The sequence below is a fragment of the Scophthalmus maximus genome, chromosome 5, assembly GCF_022379125.1.
Source record: "Scophthalmus maximus strain ysfricsl-2021 chromosome 5, ASM2237912v1, whole genome shotgun sequence".
NCBI lineage: Eukaryota > Metazoa > Chordata > Actinopteri > Pleuronectiformes > Scophthalmidae > Scophthalmus > Scophthalmus maximus.
In genome coordinates this window covers 7,774,256-7,794,167 of record NC_061519.1, presented here as the reverse complement: position 1 = coordinate 7,794,167, position 19,912 = coordinate 7,774,256, and the positions used below count along the sequence as shown (strand labels likewise).

Here is a 19,912-nt window from a genome sequence, read left to right as displayed (position 1 = left end):
AGTTGCTTTTTAAATGCAATTGTGGTGTCACGGAAGTTTCTATATTGAAATGTTTGCACAGAATATTCTTGCTGAGGACACACAACATATCCATCTTTCGTGCTAACTAACGTGTCATGCTAACTGTCCATGCAATGCTTATGGGAAACACATCGGAAGTAAACCACACAACCAGATGAACACATACCAGGTTCACCAGCTGACGCTTCCTCCTCTCATGGCTCATTTTGATGTTTGATATCAGGCAGGACCTGTATTTGCATTAACTTGATTTGATTGGCTAGCGCCTCAGCTGTAGCTTGAAAACTTCCGCTTTTCTCGACCTCTATGGCAAGCAATGCAAGGAGAGGGAAACAATGGAACCATAGTTCAATTTAGCAATGCATTGTGGTTCCCCATTCAAATTGAATGAGCAGTGTTTCCGTTCATGCATCAGATATGTTTGTGTGAGTGCCCCGTAATGCTTCCTCACAATGGTCAGATAGGGTCAGGGTTAGGTTTTACAAATTACGTTAATTTTCATCCACAATCTTTTGTACAGGAATGAGGAATAAGGTGTATAAGGAAGCAGTCGGACCCTTGTCCTTGTCATTTTTTGTCATTAATGAAGCAGCAGTGAGATGTTATTGTAATGTTATTGTATTGTAGAATGATATTGATCTTCTTATCTAACTCTCTGGAATACACCAAACAAGCTTATTTCCCAAAAAAATCTAACTATTCCTTTGACAGTATACTGATTGTTATCTATATCTATAGTTATAGCCATATTTAACTGCTCACTGGGTGTGGTGGTACTGGGACGCTTCCAGGTGTGACCCAATAGAAATTGATAAATGTGCAACATGGTGATTACCACACTTTTCCTCAGTCGATAAATGAAGACAGAGCGTGCGTGTAATTTCTCTCTCTCTGTGTTGCATTGTGCTCCTCTTCATGAGATTTTTTTTTTTACCTCTGACCTGTGGGCCCGTTTGAACCTTTGTTTGTCTTTGTGATTCTTCCAACAGTTTCGTGTGCCACAGCCCCCTCACCCTCTCTGCAAGGTGTCACCAATCCAACCTTCACAGCACTGGAGGAGGGACACACACATGCCTGACACACACCGTCTACCATGGGTAAATACACATGCACGCACACACACAAACACACATTCGAAATTAGACATCAACAACATGGATATGTTTACATCTGCAGTTCTGCACTTTTGCTGCTACTATATGTTCCTTGCCTGTAAGTGAAAAACTGCATTTGACACTTTTACACTTCAGCAAAGCACACTACAGAACCCAGCTGTGCCTTCTGTTGTGTGCATTTGCGCTGGTCTAAGCGGACCCAAGCACAGATCACATCAAATGACCACCAAAATATCCAATCACTTCATCTCATTTAAAGACTGTTGTGCTGGTACACAATGCACACATCCCTCATGTTTGGGTTTTTTTTCTTAGTAGCTTTGCCCTTGACCTGAGGCCCTATTTATTTTAGTCACTTCAAACGTGTTCATTGGCGGCCTTATGCATCTTAGGGCCCGTTTCAATGATGATAAAGACACCAAGCCAAAACTGCGGCGTTGCAGCGCCACCCGCCCGCACGTCTCTTAAGCTGACGACGGGTGATGTTTACAAATTGCACTCGCTGTGTTGCGTGGCGCTACTCGAGCCATTTGTTTTCTTTTCAATTTACAGATCCTGGGCTGAGTTGCAAAAAACATAATTTTTTTCAGCGCGCACACAGAACCGACAGCTAGCGGAACGTGAGGAAATGTTCGCTGATTTCTACAAAACATGTTTTGCTTTAGAATCGCTTACTGCTCCATTAAGCGTGAGAAACTCTTCTCTCCGCTCGCTACAGTCACAGGCACTGTCACCATGAGTCAAGGAGCAATGCTGAGGTTTTGATACAGTTCAACTAAGTTAGTAAATGTAGCTAAGAATCTGCAGGCCAGTGGGGTTTTTTGCCGGAACGGCGTTGACAGCAGCCGACATCTCGGGGTCCTCAGCGTCCACATCAGTGAGGGTTTTGTCCATGTTTACGCAGCTGTCTTAAAGTGCTGTTCATGCTCCTCAGTGACAGCTCGCCAGCGCGCACAGAATACAGACAAGAATATACATTAATCACATACAAATGACCTGTCGATTGTGGGCCCCCTGGAGGGCGACGCCCGTTTCAATTGAAACGCTTGAAACATAGGTAAGGCCGCCTATGATCCGCATAACATTCACACACGGTGCTCTCTCACCCATACATATGAGTTTTCTCTCAACCACAGGGATCTTCAGTGGTTGATCTGATCAGGGACCAGAGAAACACTGCGGCTTCTCACTGGGCCTTGTATTTGATCATTTGAGTAGAAATCGCGAAACCTATTTTTACCCGTTGCTTTTAACAGAGAGAGAACGATGGCTAATTTGTTTGATTTTAGTGTAACTTTCACTGCCTGTTGTCTGTTGAAGTGGTTACAGACGGAAAGATCAAAGACTACTTTTTCATCTGGGTAGAAAGAGTCAAATATTCTTTACATATTTATTCACCAGTTCATAAAACATACTTCTTGGATTTAAATTTCAGACAAATAAGCCACCCTCACATTTCATTTATTTGCCTCGTTTATTCACCAATCTTCTATTAAGGTAGACGTTGGTCCAGTATGTCCAGCAGACATTGTCACGCAATTGAACATGGAGTTGTGAAAAGTGTGTTTTCAATGTGAAAGCAACATGTGTGAAAGAACTTGATGCTGACTACATTAGTCTTTCTAGAAGCTCCCAGTGCAAAGGGAACAGGCTATTGTACTGACATGAATGGGAGAGCGGAGAGAGAAAGGAGTAATTTATGCAGAAGTTGAAGAAATGATAGATAGAGCAGACAAGGGAGGGAGAGAGAGAAAACAGACAGGCAGTGTGATTTATGCAGAGCTCTTTGCTTCTGCGGGACTCTGTGTCAGGAGAAGGACCATGCAACACACTGTCGGACCTGAAACACAGTGTAGTGAGAACGATGTCGAGCACACAGCAAGAGGCCCAGGCTGAAAAACACATGCTACTTTTTTGGGCCAGGTGACTTGATTCGATGATACTGAATTACAAGATTCTTGATTGCAGAAATAAGAAGAGAGAGCTTTTGGGTGACTTTACAAGAAGGCAAACAAAGAAACGGGTCCATTTACACCTGACCATTTTAGGACATATGATACAGCATTATCGTGACATTCCATGAATATTCCCTAGCATTGCCTTGGTGCTCCCAGTCCCTCCAAGAAATCAAAGAAAAGAGACAAAATATTTAATCAATGTTATTTTCCGAATGTATGTGGTTTCACTGTAGCTCAGTAGAAGAGTCTCTGCTTTGTTTATGGCCACGTTTCCCCTCTGCTTTCTGTTTCACCGTGTGTGTCGTAGCTCCTCCACACACACACATGCAGCAGAGTTGAAAAAGAGGTTGACAGCCCCTCACATTAAGTGCAACAATAGCACTCCATCAGATGTCATAAATTCCTCTAGAATCAAAGGTGGACAGACACCAAGCCGAAAGGTCTGAAAGTCGGGCCCAAAAATATTAAATTTCAAAATTGAAGTTCCCAAAGTATTCAGTAGCTTTGAACTCAACCAATTTTATATTTCAAAGTCAATTAAGTAGTCACAAAGGATACAAGCCATGTTACTGAGGTGCATTGTGGGAAGTGTAGGATTCAGGGATTTTTGAGCTTCACCCAATATGGATAAGTCAGGTTAGAGCTGCGCCCGCTGACCCCCCCCCCTTATTTTTCAATACAAAATCGCTTGACTTTGACATGTAACAAAGTTCTCTATGATTTTGATTAATTCAATGATTCTTAATCCGTATGTTACTCTATACTTTCTCATTTTCAACAAATTGCATGTCCAAGACCAAAACCAACATGGTAGTCCATGTCTCCATACATTCTCACTCCACTCAGCTTTAAGTTAACTGGTTCACAAATGCATAAATCATTAATATGGTTCGCAAAATCTAGTTTTAATATTTACTAGATTTAGTTTTCACTAAATACACATTTGATGCTTTAGTGACTACTCCCAGCAGCAGGACAGTGTAAGAGGGATTGACTGAAAATAAACTATAGTGTAGGTGTATGAAGATACACCAATGCAAGACTAGTGATTTGACTACATGGATACACAGTCAGTCAGCTTTACAACATTCCTGTCACTGAAAGACATGTCAAAAGTGCAAATACCCTGGCTGTGGGATTAATATCTGTTCATGTGCCATGCTGCCTGAACTGACTGCAATGGCAGTTTTCAAGGTGACAGGGATATCATCAAATATGCGAGTGGCATCTAAAACCTTGCTGCTCTTTTAAGGAGGCGACCTGTGCTCTGACAATGAAGTTACAGAAAGGAGCAGTCAACACGTGGCAAGTTTCACAACCACACAGGGATAAGCACATGGCTCTATTAAAAATATCAAAATACAAATGATTTAAATTGACTTTGACAAATGTGTGTTTGTGCCTGATTAGTAGACTCTGTATTGAGATGTACATCTACATGTCTGAGAGGGAGGAGTACACACTCCAACTACACTGTGTATAACTACAGCATGTGTATTATGGTAACAAAGTTCAACAGTGTGGCCTGTTGATGTGTTTTTAATAGGTTTTTAACAACCATGCAAATCTATGCCACAGAGGAAAAAGATACAACATAACAACTGAAGGATGGAAAAATCATTTGACCATGTCATGTATTGATAAACTGTTTAAAGTCTGCCTTAATGAAATGAGAAACCTGTTTTAAGAGGTGTTGCGATTACATCTTTGCCCTTGTTCGAGTTGGGATATGAAAAGGAAACATAGGAAGTATTTTATCCTTTGTTCTATTTCCTATTTTTCATTTCTGTTTTCTGTTTCTCACATCTTACTTTAAAGTGCTCATTACATACAAGTAAGTCATGCAACTCCTAATGCAACACTGCATCAGGGTCAGAAAGGAGTGAGCGATAGTGAGGGAGAGAGGGACAGAGTAGTGAGCGAGATGAAAGAGAAACTGAGGATAAGATTAGAAGAGAGAGCGAGCAAAGGAGAGGTGGAAGAAGAAGGCTGGAGAGAAATGAAGAGTAAAAGAGTGGCTAGCCAAGCAGAAAAGGCTGTCATTCTCTATAAAAGATCTCCTCTGTCAGATTAGTATGAGATGGCTCCTCTAACACTGCCTCCCTCGTCGCCCTCGGGTCTCTCACTTTTCTCTTGCATGATTCTCTCACTCCATTTCCCTCTTCATGTCTTCCTCTCATTTGTCTCTGCTTTCAGAATAATTCATTATCATATACAGGAGTGCTCCCATTTTTTCTTTTTGCATGTCAGATTAGTATTGGTGTATTTTAACAAACAAAGCGCCGCCTGTGCGTATTCTCTCAAGCAGACGATACTTGTGCGTATAAATTACTGTGTTGTCATGCCGCTGAATGAGTGAGACTTTGTTCACGAGGCTTTCTTTCAGGCCAGGAATATCATTAGTGATAATTAGCCTGTGATAGGAGCTCAGGCTGAGTAAGAACGACTACATGACACAACAGAGCTGTTCATGGATTTAACATTCTGATGTAATAGTGATGTTCAGGTTTTCCATCACTTCATCTATTACCTCTGACAGTAATGTTTCATGTAGTAATGGGCCATCTTCCCCCCCCAAATTATTTTGAACACACAATCCCGATGCACAATTTGAATCGCGATCTTTCTGCTCAGATTTGAAATGTATATGGAGACTTGAACCAGCCTCTGCATTAAAAACTGTGTTTTCAAAATGGTCTTGTGCATAACTGCCTTAAATCCCACATTGTCCATAGCATTATCTCCTTAGCTAGATCAAATGTGACTGGCTCAGTTTGCTCTTTCCATTGTTTGCTGCTTTCATCATATTTTTTCAACTCTTACAGTTTTTCTCGATTGCTTACACACTATTCCTAGACCTATTAACTAAACATCCCAAACCATAACGCCATCTACCAAAAGACAGACACATTTCCCAAAACTCTAAACACAAATCCCTTTATTTATCATTGGTTACACCATGTGCTCATTCAGAAAGCACTACATTCAATATCATTAACTCAAGTCATCACAACGTGAACACATACGCACACAATTTCTCAGGTGGAAACACTGGAGTCAAAATTGTTCACACACCAATCAGAAACTCAGGATAGATAGATAAAGGGCCATCGGGCAGTTTACTAGTTCTGGAACAATGGATCTGCATGAAGGAGAAGGAGGAGGAGGAGGAAGAGGAGGAGGACACAAATTATTTCAGAAGAAATTCATGCAATTCTTGTTGACCATGTCTTTGTGGGATGTGGATAGGAGAGGCTGGGCAAAGAGTGCTGCCAAATCTTAGACGCTTTACTGTAATACGAACCTTCAGAGAGAATAAGAGCTTAGTCATTTACATACTGCTCTCTACTGTAACTTTGGAGTCCTGTACTAGTAAGGGTTAGGATGGTGCGCTGTTACAGCACATACATGAACTGTAGATGTTGTGCTGTATGCTGTCTGAAATACATTGAATTACTGTACCATATTACATGCAGGTATAGTAATTTATAGTTACTGTAAGTTCCTAGTTTGTAAATTGGATGGTTTCCCATCAGTCATAGTTCTATATTTGCAGATCTGAGAGACGACCATTTGATGGAGGCAGGAGGCATTCATTTCCATTTTGTGTGACGTCTGAAGGCAAAGTTTGGTTTTGATGTAAGAGTACATGGTTTTGAGGGGAAGGTTTGATTTTGACATGGAAGTTGGAAGTTTGTGAAAATGAGTGTGCAGTTATGCAATTGTGTTCAGAGTTTTGGGAAAACTGCAATGCAACAGTCCGTGATGAAACTCTCTTTGCATATTCCTTTGGATGCTTCCTTTCCAGGTGGTTGATAGGATTCAACCTCCTGAAGCATTGACTTTTGTCCGACAAAACGTTTACACATATATAACTTAGAGAAATGTCTGACTGCAGAGCTGAACCACTGACACACAACTGACACCAGCTCCTCTTCTGCCATGCTGCTACTGTAGCTCACGTTGATTGTTTTTGAGCGTAGCGCCAATCCATGTTATTAGGTTGGGCCGAGTGTAAAGGTCATAATGCGTCACAATCTCTACGATTCAGTAGTCTTATAGCAAGGACGCCTTCAAGATCAGTCACGATATACACTCACTGGCCACTTTATTAGGTACACCTTGCTCGTAAAAGGTTGGACCCACTTTTGCCTTCAGAACTGCCTTAATTCTTCGTGGCATACTTTCAACAAGGTGTTGGAAACATTCCTCAGAGATTTTGGTCCAAAGGTGCTCTATTGGATTGAGATCTGGTGACTGTGGAGGCCATTGGAGTACAGTGAACTCATTGTCATGTTCAAGAAACCAGTTTGAGATGATATGAGCTTTGTGACATGGTGCATTATCCAGCTGGAAGTAGCCATCAGAAGATGGGTACACTATGGTCATAAAGGGATGGACATGGTCAGCAACAATACTCAGGTAGGCTGTGGCATTTAAACGATGCTCAATTTGTACTAAGGGGCCCAAAGTGTGCCAAGAAAATATCCCCCACACCATTACACCACCACCACCAGCCTGAACCGTTGATACAAGGCAGGATGGATCCATGCTTTCATGTTGTTTACGCCAAATTCTGACCCTGCCATCCGAATGTGGCAGCTGAAATCGAGACTCGTCAGACCAGGCAACCTTTTTCCAATCTTCTATTGTCCAATTTTTGTGAGCCTGTGCGAACTGTAGTCTCAGTTTCATATTCTTAGCTGACAGGAGTGGCACCCGGTGTGGTCTTCTGCTGCTGTAGCTCGTCTTCTTCAAGGTTCGACGTGTTGTGGGTTCAGAGTCTGCCTCTCTATCATCTCGAACCAGTCTGCCCATTCTCCTCTGACCTCTCACATCAACCATGCATTTTCGTCCACACAACTGCTGCTCACTGGATATTTTCTCTTTTTCGGACCATTCTCTGTAAACCCTAGGGATGGTTGTGCGTGAAAATCCCAGTAGATCAACATTTTCTGAAATACTCAGACCAGCCCGTCTGGCACCAACAACCATACCACGTGCAAAGTCACCCTAAATCCCCTTTCTTCCCCATTCTGATGCTCGGTTTGAACTTCAGCAAGTTGTCTTGACCACCTCTACATGCCTAAATGCATTGAATTGCAGCCATATGATTGGCTGATAAGCTATTTGTGTTAACAAGCAATTGAACAGGTGTACCTAATAAAGTGGCCGGTGATTGTATAGAATAGATCAATAAGACTTTGATCACTCATTTATTATTTTCCACCCCAGCACTGCTTACCATTACATGTCCGCTTGACATTGTCCCTTTCTGTATCAGTAAAGAGTCAGTAGGGACAACAATGTGGTTGACAAGAAAAATACAGTTATGGGATCTGAAAGATTGGCTTTGTATGCGTCTTTAATTGTGCCTTTCTGATTCTCTTTAGTCATACTCAGTGGGTGGTTTGGGTGATGAGGATTTCAACATCCCGCAAATCACCCCCCCAAACCTGCCGGACCATATGATGCCCCCCCACGTCCCTCACGATCCCCCCTCTGGACAGTACCACCCTCTGGACCCTCCCTCCCGCTCAGCTTCACACCACCTCTACCAGTTGCAGGGCATGGGCATGCCTGGTGGCCAAGATGGAGCTGCTATGCTGAACCAGGATGGTGGCACGTTCAGCCCAGACGGCGGCCCAATGACCAGCACACTATCTGTGGTGAGTAGTCATGAATAATTCACACATCATAACAGTCACTTCGTTTCAGTGACATGACATGTAAAATGGTAGTGACATGTAAATGGAAGCAGGAAAAGTTGTATTTATACACATGACATTAGCAAACATTACCTTCAGTCTGCTAAACCAAAAGTTACACAAGTTTAAAGGCTCTGTGCGCTGTGCACTCACCAGCTATTTTCTGTAGTAACAGCTGGAGAGACCTTTTTACACTGAAATAAAAAAGGAACTTTGCACATAAAACTACCCATACTTAAAGATCTCTTCCAGATACTGTATTTTATACATTTACATCTACTCCCTCTCATTCATGAGAAATCCACAGTCTATTAAATATTACTGACTGCAATATTAAATTCAATTATGTCTCACTTCAAAAACTGAACTGCTTTCTCGTGCTGTTATTGTCTCCCACAGTAGTTGTGATCTCGTAATTCCTGCTCGCACATACGCCAGGTTAAAACTAACATTTGATGAGAGCACAGAGAAACTTTCCAATTTTCAGGCAATTAATTTGAAAAGAGCCTTCTAGTGTCAAACTCCATGTGCACATCAATCTGCTCAGTGATGGTTTAACATCAATACGTAAAATAATTTGAGTGGAGGGGAACTCCAAAAGAACGATACAAAGGGCCGTTGTCCTGCCCCTGTTGTTTTCAGACTCAAGCAGAGTCGTACACATGGTCACACAGAGTCCAGTCAGACAACATGGAGTCTTTGGTGATTGACCATCGCTGTTCAGGAACTTTGAATTAAGTGCTGACATAATTATCACAATGATCAAAATCCTCTCGCTTAAATTGCATGTGTGATGGTGGTGTCCCGATATGAGACAGGTTACCAGAGTTCACTGTGACTTTGGTTTCGGTGACTGATCTTTGTTCATGTTCTCTAAAGTTGGGATTGCTCAATGTTTTGCTGAGCAGAAGGATTAGGTCAGAAGCCGGTGCAGTTTAATTTGTGTAGCAGCTTTCAAATGCAGTGGTTCTACATCAGAACATTGTTTAAAAAAACAAAAACAATTTAGTAGTTTCACTGGGAGTTGCTGTGTACAGTATCACGAGTACACTACCACCCTAACCTACCATCTGAGGCCAGGGATCAGTTCAAGGCTCCGTGAAGAAGTGTTTCTAAAATCTTCAGGGCTGCTTGTAGTTCTAGTGCTAAGAGACAGTGAATTGAGACGTATTTGGTTGAACTCGTGTTGTTTGGAACTGGCTGTGCATGAGTGGATAAAGACATTTCCAATACTTTTATTGCTGTATACAAAAAAAAACGGACAGCGGCGTGAACTGACACAACTGCTGCTCCCTTACAGTGAGGACATTACATGTTTCAAACAGCCAACCTGGTGGACTATTACTTTGTGTCTTGCTCAAGCATACTTTGACTTGAAAGAAAGATTTTGGTGGGCTTTTAGATGTGAACTGACAACCAGCAGATATATTTTAACTGAACTCTTTCATATGTTATCCAGTACAACTATGTGAAATGGGATATTGCCCGGGGCAGTGTTATTTGAAAGCAATCATGGCAGCTGGGCGATGTGGCATTTGCCTCATATTTTAAGCCCTCATTTCACAGTAAAGTGAAAATCTTGCTTTTAGCTGTGACATTTAGACCTGTCTAATTGTGTCATACTCACTAAACCTGAGACTTACAATTACTTCAACTGTCACAGGAACTTCCTATTCTGTGGGGTGACAGAGGTGTGTATGTGTCAGCATCTGCAATAAAGACCAGACTATTAATAGTAGAAAATGTTCCCCTCCCACACTTTCAACTTTCATTTCTGTCTGTCTGTTGTCTCCATCTTCATATTAAATCTCCCGATTATAATTATTATTAGTTTGAAATATCATGATAAACTCTCAGCCCTGCCTGTAAATGAATTGGAACTACTATTAAACACCACAGCATAGACTGTTTTTAATAACTTTTAATTAAATTCAGATTTTTTTTCAGACATTTGATACTTAAACTGTCTCTTAAGTGTTTAACAGTGGAGATAATGATATTAGTAATCTGAAGGGAAGGTCTTATTTTCCATCTTTGTCTGTCTAAGTCCTCTCTCTGTCTCTCTTCCTTTTTTTCTAGCTCGCTTGTATATTCATACTAACATACGTTTCTCTGCCAGTCCGCTAATTATGGTTGCCTAGCAACCGTGTCTGGCTCAGTTTAAACAGTGTGTGTGTGTGTGTGTGTGTGTGTGTGTGTGTGTGTGTGTGTGTGTGTGTGTGTGTGTGTGTGTGTGTGTGTGTGTGTGTGTGTGTGTGTGTGTGTGTGTGTGTGTGTGTGTGTGTGTGTGTGTGTGTGTGTGTGTGTGTGTGTGTGTGTGTGTGTGAATACCATATCATTAAAAAATTATTTTTGAATTGACCTCTACATCATTTAAAATGTATTCTTGAGTAAATATCACAGCATTACATTTTCAAAAGGGGGAAGATGAGGGTTAAAATATGCTCTATGCTCATAATGACTTATGAGCAACCTTTTTGTATTTAAACATTCACACACTGCTAAAGTTGAGAACTGTACTGAGGCCAACCAATAAATTCCAGTCAGGCAATTTGCATCCTGTTCATACAACTGATAATTACAAGTCACACCACAGCAGGTGTCCGAGACATCATGTACCAATATCAAGCTACTTAAATCAAAAATGTCTGCCACTTCCTCTAAATTGAAAAGCAGAATAAAGGAGCAGAAAAGGCTGTGATGTATAAACAACGTAAACTCTGACTGCGGCCGACAAACACAGAAAAAAGGCTACGTTGCTTGGCAACACAGTAGTTGTTGATGCTCTCCTCTGTACAGTGATTTACACCTATCTGTCATTTGTTCCACTCACCTATCTGAACACTGTTCTGAGTCTTTTGCACAGAAAAGTCCTCCACAATAAATCCAACAAATAAATGAATACAACTTCACAGTGAAGTGAAGTGAAAAATAATTAAAGACATAAAAACAATATGGGCTCAGTCTACTCATAGGAAAATATTGATGTGCAGGGCGACACATGATGAAAAGGGGTTAATAGCAATATAATTATTAATAACTATTTATAGAAAGCAGGTTTTATCAGAAAATAGAGAGCTGGCTCTGTTGCTAAATTTTAATTAATTTTTTGCAATACATATAGTCATCTCCTGATTTACAGAGCCACACCAGGTAGATTTAAAAAATAATTTTCCTGTTTTCAAATAGATAATAAACATGCATTCACTGGGTCGTAACTATATTATAATACTACAATAATTAGACATCAGTTCTATGGTTAAAGTAGAGGATCCCCAGGAAGAATCTTTGCAGATAAGTAATAAATATTCTTTTCTGTGTTATAGCAGAGACATATAGCAATTTGTGTGCGGGTGGTGGCGAGGGGGGATGGGCCAACATTAATGATTACTGTCAACCATGTTTGATGGATGGTCCGACCCTAATATTAACCACATATTCAGTATTGAGAAACTGCAGTATTGTATCATGTGCCACCACTATTTTTCTGTTATTTAAACTAAAGATGAATAATTTGGTGATCAATGATATGTTCAGATATAAATAAGTACAATTGGAAAAACAGATTGAGATTTTGTCGCTGTACTATTCATATGGAAATCCCGTCATTAACCACACCTACTTTATGTGAAGATATGGCCCCAGTAATGTTCAAGCTCACGTCTATATTTTTACTTCATGACCTGAGCCTATCATTTATCAGCCGTCAGGGGTTGCCCCTCTGTTATTCTCTTAAACCATCAAAAGAAATGTTTTTGTGACCCCCTGAAGGAAAATTAATTTTTTCCATTCATAATGTGTCTAGTTACAAATGTGTGGTTCAATTGTGAAAATGTTATGTGCTCTACATGACGTAATGTGACCTTATGACATTTTATTCCTGTTAATTGCCGGTGATGTTAACACCCAAAACACTAAAATTAGAGCTAAAATACAGAACCTCCTTTCCATTCTTTGAATTTATCCTTCGTTTTCAATTTCAAAGCAAATATTTTTATTATTCAAAGTTTTAATCAGACATCTTGAGCCACGTTCTTTAATCCTATAAAACAGAGTCCGTCACAGTGAAAAAATAACAAATAATTTATAAAATATGATGATCCTTGGTTATGAAATTCAACCTCCACAAACTATTTCCAAAAAGCAAATGTTTCTCAGTGACATTTTTTGATTAGTATATTTGAATTCATGAATATTTTTTAAATTTAACTCTGCATCATCAATAGTTTGAGTAAAAGCTTTCTGGAGGATTATGACAAATTAAAAAATTCTCACTGTTTACTACTACTATCACAATTATCAAATGCCGAGCCCAACCAGTACCAAACCACAGCTGTTATTTTTCAGCATGTCTCAGTGCTATAACCTCTTCCCATCTTAGAGAAATTTCAGTTTGTGTTCCATCTAAATACCGCAACAGTTTTCAGAGCCTGCTGCCGGTAACTGAGTTCAGGTAATTTGTTCCTAAAAGGGGCACAGCGCAAAAGACCACATCCGTTATAACTCAATGCCTACGAAGAGGAAACTCCAAATACATACCATCAACTGAGTCCGGTCTTCATATTTAACGATTAAAGGTGTCAAAGTTCCCATGCTGAGGGTGCTGGTAATAATAAGTTTTGTTTTCCTGAGAAGACTGCTCAGATTTTGCAAATGCCAGTTGACTGAGCTACACTACAAAACAGACGAGGCTCGTGCACCAAAATATGCCACGAAATAATATTCATTCCATTTACCCAGAACTGTTTTAAACTGCTCTGTTGCTTCTTACCTTGTGGCTCTGAAGCTAGTTTTTACTAAGATGTATTTTGATGTGACATTTAAATATCAACATTAATGAAAAAAAATGAAGCAAGATGGCCTTTATTTTTTCAAGGTTGCCTTCATTGTCTCTTGGGAGGCATTTATTTAAAAATAAATATCTTTGAAGAATTATGCATTCTTAAGAGTTTTCCCTTGGTTTCTGGAGGGCTTTGGACACTGTGGGAATGGGAGGTCTAATGAACATGCAAGTGTATTGTCCCCAAATATAAGATGACCATGACTTTCTCAAACCTAATTTCCAGAAAATAATGTGTCTCATATATTTTGTATTCTTTCTCTCCAGAACAGAAGATAACTTTCAGCCTATTTGTTTGTTTTTTCATTCATTCAGCAAATAACACCAAAAATACTGTGGCCCTGTGCCTACATTTCATAATGGTAGGGGAAAAACCTGTTCATGACGCAGATGTGACTGTGAAACTGTAGACAGGGCTGTATGCTTACTTTATATTTCCAAGCAAACAGCTTTCTGACAAATTATTGAGGACCTGAGACCGCAGGGGAATAAACCAGTGCTTATATCTGTTCAATCTGCACCTGTGGACATCATAACATTTTCTCCAGATCCAGTTTTGTAGCTGCTTCTCCAGAGTATAGCAAATGGATTTTAAAATCTGTATTGATGTATTTACACACCAGTTGGAATTGACGTTTAAAATGACTTCTGATCCCATCTCTTGTCTGACCTGTATTGCCGGTTGCCATGGTTACTATCACACTTCATTATTAGTGAATCCTCGACAGCTGCACAAATCCTACCAGACAAAGACAGAGCCTGTTTCAGAGCCTTAGTAGGTCTTTTAAATGAACATGTCATGTCGCTCAGGTACTGTTTCAGCGCACCTTCTGTTCAGTCAATCATGGAATCTAAGATATGAACCTGATATTATAGCAAAATATTCCTTTCTCAATGACATTTTAAGAAGCATCAATTGGCTTATTTGAACATTTTGAACAAGTGGTAAATACAATATTGAATTAATGTCACCTTAAAAATGTGTTGGTGTATGAACTTGGCTGCAAGTATTTGCTTTTACCAACTCCCATTGAAATTTTACAGGCTTTTAGCTGCCAAAGCTTCTCTATGTTCACCAGCCAGTAGCCTTACAAAGCTGTGGTGAAAATGTTATCTAATAGTTTTGTGTTTAAACATCCAGCTGCGTTGTAGCAAACACTTAAATTCATGCTTCAGTATCTACCCCTCTTTTAGCTGTCTTAGTTTTGGTCTCCACCAGCTGTTTCTAACTTTGTGTCTGCTGTTTGTTACTGGACAGGTAGTGTACAGTGGGTTTATCGGAGATGTTAGGGTAATGAGAGGACTGAGACTAAACCTTAACAGTAAAGTTAGGGTTAGCAACCACAACAACAAACTGAAAGGCAGGATCATTGTGTGGACGTTGGTTGACCAATTGAGTCATCAGAAACATTCACTGCCATTATCGCTTGCTCTCTTTACACAGATGCAGCAGATGGTGAACTCTGATTCTCGGTTTACCAGCAGCCAGCAGCCAATCGAAGCAGCTCTTGGACCCAGGAGCCAATCAGGCATGAATCAACAGGGTCAGCTGTCCACCATCAACCAATCTCAGTTCGGGCTGAGTGGCAGCTCTGTTTCCCACAGTTCTCCTTCACCTCCAGAGAGTAAATCAGCCACGCCATCTCCCTCCAGTTCAGCACATGAGGATGAGAATGATGATGGACTCAGGGTAAAATACACACACACACACACACACACACACACACACACACACACACATACACACACACACACCTTCACACAATATTATGTTATGACATTAGCTGCTGTTGTTGTCATAAGCTGTCTGTTTCTCAGTCCGTTTTTTTCAGGACATTGTGTGTGTGCGTGCTACGTGCGCGCGTGCACGGACATGAAGAGTTGTTATGTTAATGTTATGTGTCATAATAGACCCATTCTCCCTGCATATCAACTAGATGGAAATCAACTCCCCTTCGTTGTTAGGTGTCTCACACTGAAACCAGCACACACTGACTTTCTCCAGAATTTGACTGCTCAAATTCTGGAGAAATGAAACCATTACTGTACTGTTGAAAAACACTCTGTTGACATCTTTGTAGGAACACCTAGATAAAACTAATACAGTCTGAATTGACAGTCCTGTAATATAACCTACCTTCATAAAGGTTTCAGTGTTGAGTTTGTGTTGAAGCTGTTTTTGAGAGGTGTGGATTGAACTTTATAACCATAGTGGAGAGTGCAGTGTGTGGTGCTGTTGAAATCCTTTGTGTCATGTTGACTGGTGTTCATATTATTTCATCAATGCCATTCAAATCAAGGAGGGAAGGCTACACAACACACAGCTCTTTGTATAATTGCAATACACCGTGGCAGCACCACAAACTGGAGACTAAAATGAATCAACTCCTGTTTAACAGTTTCAACACAAACTGCTCATAAAAGCCTTCATGATGGAGGGTCTATCACAGGCCTGTTGTATTAGAAAGCATTAGTAAGGGCCCGAGCGCTGGCAAGGCCCTATTGGAATCACTCTGATCATTATTATTATTATTGTCATAATATTAATAATTATTATATTCTGCAATGAATCGCAGTTTTGAGGTGCTAAATGTGCTCAGATTCTTCTGAACCTTTGGCCAGACTTCAGGCTCGGCGAAAATGTACGTCTTTTGTGGTGTTTTTGCAGATAGGCGAGGCAAAATAGCTCGATAGCGCCCCCTAAAGTCAAGCCCCGAGGTTGCGTTTATCCGTCATGTACAAAATTTGGGAGGCAGATGTATCCTAAGTCGGCCATATTGTTTCAAATTCTACTTTTTGTCATTTTGCACATTTCATTTTTCTTAAGACTGAAGTTTGTAATAATGGATATTTAAATGTAAAATTATGGAATTAATGTAGAATCAACACAAAGGAAGTATTTAAATTTAAATACTATTGTTTAATCAAATCTTTTTAACTTTGAGCACAGATTCTCTCCTGTGAACTACAGAATCAAAATCCACTTGGCTGTGACAAAAATAACGTTTACCACGTATTGCGTTTCATTTATTCATTCATTTACACACCATTATTATTGATCCAGGTCCATTCAAACGTGATTGTTCTTTTAGCAATATAACTGCAGCATTCAAACATAGTGACACAAAGTGACATGGTCAAAAGGCCTCCTGGCATGCAACAAACACCACTGTGTCACCCTTCCTGGCTTTATGCCTTCCCACTTAGTGATGCTCAATTGTCCTTCCCATACACACAGAGCATAACACAGAAAACAAATAAAAACTAACAAATGGCTCTTACACACAACTTTTCAGCATTGTTCATTCTGTAAATAAAAGTTAGCATATTGGCAAACAAACAAAAATACTGATGTCTGTGAAGGCTCATATTTACTGTTTTTTATCAGCCAGCGAGTAAATCGGTCGGGCTCCTACCAAATTCAGTTCAGATACTCACAATAAACACTAAACATCAACAATATCGCAGTAATTTACAGACACCATCTATGAGGGAGGGTATCCTACAGCTCTGCCACTGACGCACAGTCCTGGGAATCCAAAGTTAAATACAATCATTGAAGTCAAGTCAAAGTCAAAGAAAAGGTCCCAAAAAAAGGAATGAGCTCAGAGTTCCATAAATGAGGGAAAAAAAGTGTGAGGAGTTCAGAGTTCCGGGTAGAAAGGAAATGTGTGGGAAAGGGGTGAGAACTGTGTGATAGGGCTGAGTGTGAGGGTGTACTGGGCCTACCACACCCGGGGGCAGTAAGTTCTGTCCAGAGACCACCGGAGACCTTCACTAGAGTCGGGTGGGATAGCTCGCCATCTACATCTCCACAAGGTCTACCAACTGAAAAAACCTCACCTGTCGTCAGACAGGGTCGGAGAAATATCATGAGTATCAATTATTAATTAAGTATCTGTTTTGTCTGTATTTAACATAATGTAATTTCCATTGACATGAACTTTTAATAAAACTATTTGTACATGCCCTTTAACATGGCAAGTTATACATCAAACAATTTAGCTACCACAGAAATGAGCAAAAGATTATAAAGAACAAAATAAAATAGCATCCACTCATAGATTTTCATTGTAAATGACCCTTGTAACAATAAACCTTGTTAACAAACAGCTTATACATACACAATAATTCAGTACAATGACTCAATAAGATGCTAAATAAAATAAAAACCCTCATTGAAATGTAATAATTATGAAATTGAAATATATATAATTAAAACTGACGTTTTATAGTCTCTGGTAAAAACCTTTATTGTCTTCCGTTTCTCTCCTTTATTTCATCTGATATGCGCTCCGTCTCTCTGCATCATGCTCGCTTCTTGAGACACACTCACTTGCTACCTGACCAAAGCAGGTGGGCGGAACTAACTGCCACAGCAGACATTTTGCACTGGACTAGTTACTCTGGCTTGAGTGACATTGCAGAAGTACAGTAATTCATAGTTAAACTGTTTAATACAACCCATTATATCATGTTGGTTACACGCTCCATACACATATAACATGAAAGAATCTCAACTGTTGAACATGCCTTTGTAAAGCCCAATAACAGACTGAGATGTAGCCCTGCATGTATCACTTAGCTGCAAAACAGTGGGTGGTCAACTAAGCTACTTAAATAGATACAGCTGGCTACAGGGTTACAGTACGCTGGAAAAAATTGTAGACCGAACATTAGAGATATTTTGTATAATTTGCACGTCTCAGTCATCCAGAGCATGGATATCTAGTCAGACAAAACAGACAAGCTTTCAAATGTTTCAATTAGAATCAAGACCAATGTCTGAAATTCTTTATTTCCTAATCATTTTATTTTTTATTTATTTTTTACATTATTTTATTTTTATGATTTTATAGACACATTTGTGCTTGTTTGGCTGAACTGCTGTGAACTGTTTCCAGGCTTTTAATTGGAATAAATTAATTGGATGTTAAGTGTAGCACTTGAACATGTTCCTTTTATCAGTAATTAACAACAAACAACGTTATTCATTTGGGCAAACATCCCATTAAATAATTTGTGAATAATTTAATTGAATATATGGACTCATAAACATTAGTATTACCAAATGTGTACACCAGATGCACAAAGCAAAACAAGGGGTTAATTACTAGCAAAATGATTCACTCAATTACTACCCAGCGCACATTACCAACCACCTTATTTTTCTACGACAGTTTTTTAGATTTTGGCACATTTTTTCTTTAAAAATTAACTCCTACTCAACCCCTTCTCCTCTTAGCATGTTAGCGCAGCAGAGAAGCGGCCAGCAACAGTGGACATCGCCAAGAAACCAAAAACGCCAAAGAAGAAGAAGCGAAAGGACCCCAATGAGCCAGTGAAACCAGTGTCTGCCTACGCCTTGTTCTTCAGGGACACCCAGGCTAACATCAAGGCCCAGAACCCGAACGCCACCTTTGGAGAGGTGTCAAAGATTGTGGCCTCCATGTGGGATGGTCTGGGAGAGGAACAGAAACAGGTATATCCTACTCCTTTATTTTGTCTGTATGTCCTTCTGCTGGCCCATCACGCTTGTTGATTCTATTGTGTTTAAGAAAATACAAATATCGCTATGATATATAGTAGATAATTATGCAACTGTTAATTCAATATTAATGTAGTAATAACTTTCTTATGTTTCAATATAATACATGAATAACCCATACATGAATAAAAATGTTATTGTCAGCAGTTTCACAACAGTCGTGGCACAGCAGCATCAGTCAGACCAAAACCAATACCATCACAGTTTCCTTGTATACAGCACATCAATCTGCCATGTGACGTATCAATCAACACAGATACCATCCACAACAATAATCCACTTTATATACTAAATGAATAATTAATTATACTGTGATCCAAAATACTACTTTTAATAATCATTAGTCTGTCAATGCAAAAATTTAACATAAATCAGAATATAGCATTACAATCATAATTTCTTTAGCATTGGCTCTTTTTCATCACATCTTTCACTATGAAGAAACTATTTCTGTTTTCTTTCAACCTCAGTGTTTTATCCTTGAAAACTGTATATTCAAATCACATCTGTACACATCAAGTACATCTGTGTTTGAACACATCCACCAAATATCCAGTTATACTTAAGAAAATCATCTTATTTCAGAAAAAATATATGCAAAATAAATTGGATAACTTATGTAATCCAGTGAGCTTGACAGAAATTGATTTAAATATAATTCCTCATCTAAACTTCTTTTACTTGAAGAAAACCAGAATGCCTCCCTCTTAAGGACATTCGGT

At 39.6% G+C, this 19,912-nt stretch overlaps 1 protein-coding gene across 3 annotated transcripts in view; it reads left to right on the top strand.

Moving 5' to 3' along the window:
• Window positions 1-19,912, top strand: part of tox (thymocyte selection-associated high mobility group box) — a 42,306-nt gene that overhangs the window by 14,482 nt on the left and 7,912 nt on the right. For all 3 annotated transcript variants that reach the window (XM_035634993.2, XM_035634992.2, XM_035634994.2), the window contains 4 exons: window positions 1,011-1,118; window positions 8,488-8,763; window positions 15,087-15,332; window positions 18,888-19,124. In XM_035634993.2, the coding sequence (XP_035490886.2) occupies window positions 1,011-1,118; window positions 8,488-8,763; window positions 15,087-15,332; window positions 18,888-19,124 (867 nt within the window). The remainder of the gene's footprint in view (window positions 1-1,010; window positions 1,119-8,487; window positions 8,764-15,086; window positions 15,333-18,887; window positions 19,125-19,912) is intronic.